Source organism: Meriones unguiculatus, chromosome 7 (assembly GCF_030254825.1).
Source record: "Meriones unguiculatus strain TT.TT164.6M chromosome 7, Bangor_MerUng_6.1, whole genome shotgun sequence".
In the NCBI taxonomy this organism is placed as follows: domain Eukaryota; kingdom Metazoa; phylum Chordata; class Mammalia; order Rodentia; family Muridae; genus Meriones; species Meriones unguiculatus.
In genome coordinates this window covers 44500003-44511201 of record NC_083355.1, presented here as the reverse complement: position 1 = coordinate 44511201, position 11199 = coordinate 44500003, and the positions used below count along the sequence as shown (strand labels likewise).

Sequence of the window (11199 nt, the reverse complement as noted above, 5' to 3'; positions counted from 1 at the left end):
AGTCACCGATAACAGAGAAGGTGCCCTTTTCCCTGCTGTCTTTCCCTGGGCTGGCTCAGGCTATGGGTGGAAGCCTAGAGGAGCTGAACTATCAACTAGGCCATGGATACCTTTAGTTTTGTCTTAGGCTTTTTGTTTGTCTGTCTAAGACAAGGTCCATTTTTATAAAACACAGTAGTAATAGCCAGACAGTGGTGGCACACGCCTTTGATCCCATTACTCAGGAAGCAGAGGCAGGTGGGTCTTTGAATTCAAGGCCAGCTGGTCTACGGAGTGAGTTCCAGGACGGCAAAAGAAACCCTTCTCGAAAAACAAAACAAAAAATTATTTTTTAAAAATGAGAGAGATGGTCACGAAGTTACCCATGACTGTAACTGAGAATGCAGAAGGATCTGGCTGGTTGACATGAGAGCCTCAGTAGGGAAAACCACTCTTCCTGGCTGGGGATTTTGTTTTCTTTGCCTCAAGTACCCTCTCCCATTTGCCGTTTAACACTCCACGACTCAACCTGTACCACCTCATCTGTGGATCCCTTTCTGTGGTTATTTGTTTTGGTTTTGTAATATAGGGCCTCAGGCTCTCAGTGATCCTCCTGTCTCAGCTTTCAGGCAGTCAAGAGCCACTTCACCCAGCCCTTGGATCCCTCTACAGACTTCTTGATTTCTTTGTATCTGTGTCTCCCACCACAGCATTTGGTGTTTCTTTGCCATTGTTTCCTGGTTCCTCCCACTGGGCTGTGAATTCGGTGACTTAAGAAGACCCAGTCGGGATCATCACTACACCAGCGAGGCAAATACAATGTCTTTGGGTGTTACCAAAACTCCAGTGGGCCTCGGGGGAAGCGGAAGAAAATACCAGAAAAAGACCATCTTGTCAGGGAGCTTTGAGGGAAACTAACATCCTGGGACCACATCATCTTTTCTACTCCCGTCCTTTTACTGCTGTCGCTGCCTGCAGGTCCTGGGCGAAAGACCTCCCCCAACAATCTGTCAAACACTCATCAGTCAGCCTGCACTTTGAGACTCCGCCCCTTAGCCCTAGACTCCGCCTCCTCATCCCCCGGCCCTCCAGGTTCGGACAGGGTGGCGACGCCCATGAGGCCGCATGCGCACTGCGGGCCCCAAGGACTCCGTTTCCCTTCTCCCAATGGCGGGCGCCGGTCCCCTTCCCGGCAGCCTCCCTCGGGTAGAGAGCGCGTCATTTCCGGTGGGGAAGGCCCGCGGCCGCCGCCGCCATTTCGGGCGCTGCTGGGAGGCTGACACCGGAGCCGGTCCGCTGGGCGGCGGGCGCCAGGGCTGGAGGGGCGCGCGTGGCGGCGGCGGCCCAGTGTGAAGGCGCGGAGGCGGCCATGGCGGGCAACTTCGACTCGGAGGAGCGGAGTAGCTGGTACTGGGGCCGCTTGAGCCGGCAGGAGGCGGTGGCGCTCTTGCAGGGCCAGCGGCACGGGGTGTTCCTGGTGCGGGACTCGAGTACCAGCCCCGGGGACTATGTGCTCAGCGTCTCCGAAAACTCGCGCGTCTCCCACTACATCATCAACAGCAGCGGCCCGCGCCCTCCAGTGCCTCCGTCGCCCGCTCAGCCTCCGCCGGGTGAGGGACAGACGGGCGGGAGGCCCCGGGCGGGGGTGAGGGCCGTGGAACTCTGGTCTCCTGCTGGAGGGACCCCAGCGGGGGAGATGCCCTCAGCCCAGCTGGTTCCCACCTACGAGCAGGATTGTGGGGGAGGAGGAGCCGCTTACCGAGGCCTCTGGGTGTGCCTTGGGAGCCGGGGAAGGGGAACTGCTGCGGCCCCGGGGTGGGGCTGGGCGCCAGGGTCAGGCCCAAGGGCAGGGCAGGGCCAGGCAAATTGGGGACAAAGAGTTAATGGGGATGTTGCAGGGACATCATTTGGCAAAGGTGCCCAGAATGGATCTGTTAATCCTACAAGTGGCTTTTAGGCTTGAAACGTTTCCTGCAGTGTTAGAGCTGGGTTTGGCCATACTCCCCTGGTGGCCTTCGGTAGGAAGTCACCACGTACTGCCTGGCTGGGAGGGATGGAGACACCCTCAGGAAGCCGGTCAGCTTTTTCCTTTCTTGGGCATTTTTCCAAAATCTTTTTTACCGTGCTCTTCCCTTGTGGAATACGAAGGTGGTGAACTAAGTGACTTCGTAATAGAAAAAAGCTTTCTGTGACCAGCCCAGCATAATTGAAGCCTAGCTGGCAAATTGTGTCCAAAAGACTGCCCGCTGCAACTAGAGTTTCTGGTTTCAAAGTGATTAGTGGAGGAAGAAAAAAATTTTTTTCAGAAAATAAACCAGGCATAAGCCAATGAGAACAACCCTGGAAGTGAATGGAGTTTCATTCTTCCTGGGCTTAAACACTTGTCAGTCATGCACTTCTGGTTCTTTTTTTGCTCAGTGAGTTGGTGCTGTGGTCACAGCCTCCCAGGATTTGAGAGCAGAGCTGGCTGGAGCACACGCCAGGAATAATTATCCCATCCGGTCTTCCTTGTCTGGGACCATCGAGTTGTAACTGTCTTACCCATGTTATTGCAGTTGTCTTTTGCAGTGTTAAGGAAATCCATGCACTTTGCTCATGAAGTTTGTGCATTGCAAAGTGATTCTGAGATTACTGTCATCTCTGTATGTAACAGCACCAAGCTTCTTGCTTTTTGGATGTTTGAAGTGCAAGCCTTTCCTTCCTATAGCTGAGCCAGTCCATGGCTAGTCTTTTAGGAGACCTGCCTAAAAAGAAAGTCCTCATTTAGATTTACTCACTTTGGCCAGAAATAAGGAGATGGGGTAGGCAGTCCTTTTTGTTAGCACACAAAGTAGGGGGAAAACTTGACTATTGAGGTCTTTGTAGTTTACAAATTTAGATCTTTCTAGGTCTTGTTGGTTTCATAATATGAAATAAGGTGAGAAAAGTAATTAACATATTTTCCCTAAACAAAATAAATTCTATTTTTGTGTTAAGTGCAATAGTAAGGTAGTATGTTACTGAAATTCAAATCTCAGCCAGATTTTATAGGGTGTGCTTCTAATCTCAGCACGTGGGAGGCTGAGACAAGAAGATTTTACAAGTTCCAGCCTTCTTGGAAAATGTAAAAAGCCTCTGCTTCAAAATGTTATGTTACGGGTTATAGTTCAGTGGTAGATTATTTGCCTGGCATTTGGACAGCCTAAGTTTTATTCCCAGTAGTTGGAGGCAAGGGATTTATTTAGTCTTCAGCTTTCTCTGTGTGTGTTTTGGTAGAAAATGTGGGAATGGCAGAAGGTGGGCTTGTTAGTTTGATATTTATACCTGAGCCTGTGGTTTTATATCTCAGTAGCTCCACCTTTCCAAAATGGGTGGTTGGCCTAGGAGAGAAGATTGCCAGTTTGTGGGTGAAGTGTGGAAAGTTCATTGACATTGTGGCAATTTGTTCTGTCATGTACCCCATTTTCTCTGTAGGACAGTCAGTTCGCTTACTGTCTTTATGATACGTACTTAATCTCTGTTCTCCCCATTTTTCTTTTGAAGCCACACAGGAATTACTTGAGTTTTAGAGGGACATATATAATATTAATAGCTAGCACTTACTGGCTGGTTATTGTATGTCAGATGCTTTCCTGAGTACTTTTTTTGCCAAATATAATTTACTGCCCGCAACAATCCAGTGAGTGAAATACTGCAGTCTCCATTTAGATATTTTCATTTTTTTAGAAGTGGAACTAGAACTCCTCTCACTTGTAACATTTAGTATGTAACTAAACCAAAATTTGAACTAGACCGTGTGACCTGAGAACTGACCCTTTATTGTATTGTTTTGATATTCTGTGTTTATTTTCTTTGGGATGCCTGCGGTGCCTATAGGAAACTCCATTCTTTGGTTTTGAGATAGGGTCTTACCCTGCAGCCCTAGCTGGCTTGCAACTCTATATGAACCAGACTGGCTTTGAATTCAGAAAAATCCTCCTGAGTGCTGGGATTAAAGGTGTGCACTGGTGTACTTGACTCAAGTTTTTAAATAAATTAATAAAAATAAGAGCCAGCTGGAGAGCTGGCTCAGCAGTTAAAGAGCGCTGGTTGCTCTTCCAGACGACTCAGGTTCAATTTCCAGCATGACATGGCAGCTCAAAACTGACTGTCACTCCTGTTCCAAGGAGCAAGAAGCTTGGTGCTGTTACGTACAGAGATGACAGTAAAAGCACGTGCCATGCAAGCCTGGTGATTTGAGTTTGATTCTTGGATCCCAGAGTAAAATAAGAGAACCACCTTCTGGGGGTTTTCCTGGCCTCCATACGTGCATATCATTCATGCACACACCATGCACCTATGTGCGCACACTGAAGATAGTGTGGGTTGTCACCTTAGCTCAGTAACCTTTTTTGTTTGAGAAAGGGTCTTTCTGTAGCCCTGACAAGGGACTCACTGTTTTGACCAGGCTAACGTCTAAGATCCTCCTGTTTCTGCCTCTCTGTTGGGATTATAGGCATGAGCCATCAGGCTCAGATAATGATCCTATTTGAATTTACCATAGATCTTTAGCTCCCACAGGTGATCTCCTGTGTTGCTGTAGCGTGGGAGCATCTTGACTGTGCCCCAGAGCCAAAGGGGAAAGTTTGTTCAAGTTTACTGCTCATACTCTGTAAGGTTGGGCTTTAGCCTCTTGGGAAGACTTAGAACAATTGATCCACTACTTTTTCCTCTAAGCTGAATGAGAAGCTACTGGTGTACCTCAGTTGATAGGATCTTCATTGTAGCAAGAATAAAGGCCCTATTTCAATCCTCGGCATCACACAATCAGGCTCAACCACAAGGGCTATAATCCCAGCATTTAGGAAGTGGAGGCAAAAAAACAGGATCATCCCTGGCTGTGTAGTGAAGTAGAGGCCCAAAGCCAAACTTGAATGAAGTGTGTGAGTGTATGTACACATGTATAATATAAAGACAGAGTCTCGCTATTAGTTTTGGCTGGCTAGAGTCTTGTTATGTAGCTCAGGCTCTCTGCCTCAAGAGTGCGGGGATTAAAGGTGCAGGTCACCACATTGGACATTTTATTTACCTGCCACTTTTAAAATTTTTTTTTAATTTTTATTTTATATACATACACCTTATTTTATATACATGGTGGTTTGATTGCATGTCTGTTTGTGAGGGTTTCAGATCCTTGAAGCAGGAGTGAGCTGCCATGTCCTGCTGGAAATTGAACCTGGGTCCTCTGGAAAAGCAACCAGCGCTCTTAACTGCTGAGCAACCTCTCCAGTCCCCATTATAATTTTATTTTTTTAATTTATTTTTTTGCTTTTTGAGACAGGGTTTCTCTTTGTAACAGATTCGTGGCTGTCCTGGACTCACTTTGTAGACCAAACTGGTCTCCAACTCACAGAGATTCACTTGTTTCTGCCTCCCAAGTGCTGGGATCAAGGGTGTGTGCCATCACACCTGGCCCCACCACCCATTTTCAATTTTTTAAAAATAATTTATTTTTATTTTATGTCCATTGCTCTTTTGCCTACATGTGTAAGGGAGTTGGATCCCCAGAAACAGGACTTACAGACAGTTGTGAGCTCCCATGTGGGTGCTGGGAATTGAACCTGGGTCCTCTGGAAAAGTAGTGAGTGCTCTTAACCACTGAGCCATCTCTTAATTTATTTTTAAATTAAGCCCTTAATTTATTTTTATTTCATATGCATTGGTGTTTTGTCTGCATTTATGTCTGTGTGAGAGTGTTGGATCCCTGGAACCAGACTTAAAGATAGTGTGAGCTTCCATGTGCATTCTGAGAATTGAACCCAGTCCTCTGAAAAAGCAGCCACTCCTAACCACTGAGCCACATCTCCAGCCCTGTGTGCCAATTCTTCCTTGGATAACTGGGTGATTTTTGTGTTTTTAAACTTTTCTTTGCTTCAATTTTTTTCATTTGTGAAAGCTGGAAAAATAGCAAATCCTCATAGTTGGCTATTGTACTGAGTAAATGGGTTCAAACATAGAAAGTGCTTGAAAGACTCAAGTGTATTGAGTAAGTGACCAGGTTATAAATATCAATCTTAAGAACATATCGATGTTAGAAGTGAAGTGGAAAACCTGTCAGCTTTGAAAGTTTCTCTGGTGTACACAGTGTGGTTGGTAAGCACAGGACCTCTTAGGGAATAACACTGGGTAGGAAGGGGTCGAGGGCTCCAGGTGTAAAGGAACCTTGGTCCACACCATGGAAAGAGCCCTGTGATCACTGTCACCTGTGCACCTTGCTACCTGTTGGCCTAAGGTGAGGGAGCCTCAGCTCTTACCCTGGTCTAGGGATGTAGCTTACTGATAACAGTGTGCTTAGCCTGCACAAGGCTCTGGCTCTGATCATCTTAACTCATTGTGGAGCTGGATGCTTTCAGGCAAGTTGTTTCTTGTCTTCTTATTTCTTATTTGTTTATTTTTTGTTTTTTTTTTTTTTTGAGACAGAGTTTCTCTGTAGCCTTGACTGTCCTGTTCTTACTTTGTAGACCAGGCTGGGCTCAAGCTCACAGCGAGCTGCTTGCCTGTGCCTCCCAAGTGCTGGGATTAAAGATGTGTGCCACCACCGCCTGCCTTTGTCTTTCTTTTTAAAATATTTTAATTTTTATGTGTGTTTATTTTGCTTGCAAAGTGTTTATACCATGTACATGCAGTGCCTGCTGAGACCAGAAGAGGGCATTAGGTCCCTTGGAATTGGATTTACTGGTGGTTGTGCCCTTCTTTGTGCATACTGGGAACTGAACCCAGGTCCTCTGCAAAAGCAGCATGTGCTCTTAACTGCTGAATCATCTTTCAGCCCTCCAGAGAAGTTCTTTAGTAGTTACTATAGACATTCTTAGAGAATTTATGCAAAAAAAAAAAAAAAAGTCATGGTAAGAAAAAATAGGTCTATTTACTGTAGCACTTGCCTACACTCCTGTGAGTTGCAAATTTCTAGGGGAGAATTCTGAGTTTGTCAAACTTATCAGGCCATACTGCTTTTGAGAAATTCCGAGATACTGTGGAATCTTCTCTGGCAAACAGTGTAGTTCAAAGGATTTTTGGGTGACTTGAAATTTTCTTGGCATTGGGTCTGTAATGTAGATGTGTTTGTGTGTACCAGAGTATGAAGGCTAGAGGTGGGTGTTGGCCCTCTTCCTCTGTTGATTGCCACTTTATTTTTTGGAGAGAGGATCTTGCTATACCAGGATCTCACCAGACAACTAGACTGGTTGGCTGTTAGCCACCTGGGATCCTTCATTGTTGGGTTTACAGGAGGGTGTCACCACACTTGGCTTTTCATTGTGTTTGCTGGGAATCCAAAATCAGATCCTGTGCCTGTGCACCACACTCTACCTGCTGAGCCATTGCCAGCCTGGAATTGAACATTTTCATAAGGAGTTGAGAGGGTTTGAGGGAAGGAGGAAGCTGAATTTTCGTCTCCTTGAGTATCTATTGTATGCCAGCCACTTTTTGTCCCTTCATTTATTTTGTGTGAATTTAGGGTACATTTTTATCTATCTATGAGATGGTTTCTCTGTGCAGCCTTGGCTTTCCTAGAACTCACTTTGTAGACCAGGCTGGCCTCCAAACTCACAGTGATCTGCCTGCCTCTGCCTCCCAAGTGCTGGCATTAAAGATGTGTGCCACCACTGCTCAGTTTATTTATTTTAATTCTTACTGTTGTTATCAGGTGTGTGTGCTGAGGTGTGGAGATTGGTGGGAGCTGGTTTTCCCCTTCCATGCTTATGTGGGTGTCAGGGATCAAACTTGGGTCTCCAGGTTTATATGGCAAGCCCCTTTACCTACTAAGCCATCTCAGTGGCTGCCTTGCCACTATTTTTTTTTTTTTTTTTTTTTAAAGCAGAGTTTTTGTTTTAGCTTTTTGGAGAGGGGTTTTATTTTAGCCTGGTCATTTTAGATTAGCCAGTTCTCTTCATGGGCCACTTTAGAAACTGTCAGATAGGTGTTTGACTCTCTTTTTACAAAAAAACTGAAGCACAGAGAAGAAACTAGATATCAGCTTATACAGTCAGTGAGAGTCTGATTCCATCAAACATGGGTCTACAGAGTACCATGCCAATATGCACTGCTTTTTAAGGAGATTTTTGTTTGTCTTTATTCACTTGCTTATTCTCAATATTTGTTATATTTTTTGAAATGGTCTCATGTAGCCCAGGCTAGCCTGAAACTCCCCTTTGTAGCCAAGGATGATTTTGAACTTGTGATACCCCTGCTTCTCCTCCCAAATACTGGGATTATAGGCGAACATTACCATATCGGGCTTCTGTAGTCTTAAGACTTCTTCTTAGATGGAAGGGCAGCAGCCTTTAATCCTTTGTATTGGACAAATAGGTAATTATTTAAGCAACTTCTGTATAAATGTCTCTAGGCATGGGAATAGGAAGAAAGGATTGGTAATGAGAGAAAGAGGAAGTGCTGTGAAATTTTTTTTTTGGGGGGGGAGTCCAATGGTGGAGCAGTTGTTGGTGATCTTGCCGGAAGTAACCCTGCTTATTTTAGCACAGAGCCCTCAGGTGTTTTAGTCTTCAGGGAATGACATTGTAAAAACTGGTGTTTCCCAATGCCTGAAAAGCTTAAAAGTAGTTGGGTTTTCAGATAGCAGAAAAGCATATAACAGAAAAAAAGAAAGAGAAATCCCAACTGTCTGCTTATTTATTTACGTAGTTATTTGGTTTCTTGTCTCACTGTATAGCTGGCCTAGAACTAAGTTTGTAGACTAGGGTGGTCAGGAAATTAGAAAGTCTTTATGTTTCTGTCTTCTAGGTTCTGTGGTTATAGGCGCTTACCACCACCCCAGGCTAATGTTATTTTTGATGTTATTCTTAACTGCACTCTTAGGCTGGATCTAGTGATTTAAGCCTGTATTCCCAGCTCCTTGGTAGGCTGAGGCAGTAGGGTCACAAGTTGAGGACTTGGTCTAGGCTACAGAGTAAGTTCAAGGCTAGCCCTGGCACCTTAGTAAGACACTCTCAAAATGAATCTTGCCCAGCAAGTTTGAAGACCAATATCCCATATCCAGTAAATTCCATCCGAGTATCCAAGCTGCACGTTCAGAATCTCGCCCAAGTTTGCTCTAGAGGACGTAAGTTTTCCAAGTCCTAGACAGTTGTGAATTCTGTAGTTAGTTCTGTCCTCTAGACTGACCAAGTCTTTTCTTCCTTTCCCTCCCTTCTGCTTCCTGCCTTTGGCTGTTTGTGGTTAGAAGGAGGGAAAAGGAACCCAGATGCATAGCTGTGGTGAGGTCTGGGCTTATCTGACTTCTGTTCATTCTCCTCCCTTTTCTTTCCTTCTGGAGTGATGAGGTTTGATCCCCGTATATCTGGGTGGCCATAGTAGTCACACCAGGCACCCCTCTGTTATTGTAGTGTTAGCACTGATGAGGAATGCTTTGCAGGAAAAATGTGTCAAAGGTTTTGTTTGTTGCTTTGCTTATGTTTTATTAGTTGGGATTGCCTAGCCGAAAGAAAAAGGTCAGTGAGCCTGCTTTATACCATGCAGCTTTAGCAGCATTGGAACAAGAAAAAAGTTAAATTTATCTTTGGCATTTAAAAAAAAGACTTATGTGTTTTGCCTGTATCTATGTGTCTGCACCGCTTCACCACCTTTGTGCCTCGTGCTCTTGGAAGCTAGAAAAGGATGTTGGATCTCCTGAAACTAGAGTTAAAGTTGCTGGGAGCCAAACCCTCTGCAAGAGGAGCAAGCATGCTTAACTGCTGAGTTGCCTTTCCAGCCTGTGCCTTGTGTGCTAGAGTAGCTTTTGAAGCAGATTCTCTTAAATATTTGTTGTGCTGGGTGGTGATTATGCTCTCTTTAATCCCAGCACCTGAGAGACAGAGACAGGTGAATCTCCTGGTTTGAGGCCAGCCTGGTCTACAGAGTGAGTTCCAGGACAGCCAGGGCTACACAGAGAAACCCTGTCTCAAAAACAAAACACCCCCCCCCCAAGAATTTTTGTTGCACTTACCTTTCAAAGGGGTTTAGCTTGGTGGTATTTTTGGTTCTTCCAGCAGCCTCCGGCCTCACACAAGCACACCCCACTTGCCTTTAGTTGTGTAATAGAGAGGCCAAAGCAGTGGACAGAGTGGTTGCCGTCCTTCTCGAGAGTACAGGTGCCTCATCAAAGGTGCCCTTGCCTTTTGATTTACTTTATCTCACGCAGTGGATTGCTGTTGTTGCTTGTTTTGTTTTGTTGTTGCTCCTGCTGGTGTTTAAAGGAACCCAACCCCCATCGCAATAAAAGCCATGTGGAAAGATGTCTTAAGACATGCTGTTTTGTTTCTTGCTCACCACACTGCTCACACCTTTTTCTTTTGTGCATTGAGTAAAGCTGGGAGTAGAATTTCATTTGACCACTTGCCTTAATTTCAGAGTTAAACATTTATGTTGATTAAGAGTAAGCAACATGGGGACAGGCATGACAAGATAGCTTCCTGCTCTTCTAGGCCTGAGTTCTGTCCCCAGCAGCCACATCAGAGGGCTTACAAGCCATCTGTAACTCCAGTGCCAGGTGACTTGACCTCTTCTGGATTCTGGGAGCACCTGTACCTAGGTGGTATAGCGTATATTCATTCACTCACCATTCATTCATTCATTCTCTCACAAAATAAGTCTTAAAAAAGGAATAATGTTTGGGGCTGATGAGATGACTCAACAGATGAATAAAAGCGCTTCCACCAAGCCTCATGGCCTGAGTTCAATCCCTGGGAACTACATGGTGGAAGGAGAGGACCTACTTCTTAAAATTGTCCTTTTTCTAACACAGAACTCCCCCCCCCCAATGAAATTTCAAAAACATTTTAAGACTAGTATGTGGGGCCAGTGAGATGGCTCAGTGAGTACAAGCTAGGCAAGCCTGGTGACAGGAGTTAGAGCCCTGAAACCCATGTAACAGCTCTGGATACAGTGGCTCACTTCTGTAATCCTAGTGTTCCTAAGTGACGCGGGAGGCAGAGCTAAAAGTTCCAGGGATTTCAGGAGTCAGCCTGGCTTATGAGGCACAGCAAAAATAAGAGAGACCTTGCCCCAGTGAGGTAGAAGGAGAAAATCAACTGTGAGTTGTCCTCTGACTCATACATAATAGTAACAATAATAATCATAAATAAATAGTCTAGGCTTGGCTCATGCCTTCAGTCCTAGTACTGGGCTAGGGTGGCAGAAACCATTGAAATCTCTATGACTTTAAAGTCTGCCTAAGTTTCAGGCCAGCCAGGCTACATAGACCTGTCT

The 11199-nt window shown here is 45.3% G+C and overlaps 1 protein-coding gene across 2 annotated transcripts in view; it reads left to right on the top strand.

Annotated features, from left to right (window-relative positions):
• The first annotated feature begins 1190 nt into the window (after positions 1 to 1190).
• The window catches only part of Crk (CRK proto-oncogene, adaptor protein), a 28013-nt gene continuing 18004 nt past the window's right edge, over positions 1191 to 11199 (top strand). For both annotated transcript variants that reach the window (XM_021634913.2, XM_021634997.2), the window contains exon 1: positions 1191 to 1589. In XM_021634913.2, coding sequence (XP_021490588.1) covers positions 1349 to 1589 — 241 coding nt within the window. In that variant the 5' untranslated portion in view covers positions 1191 to 1348. The remainder of the gene's footprint in view (positions 1590 to 11199) is intronic.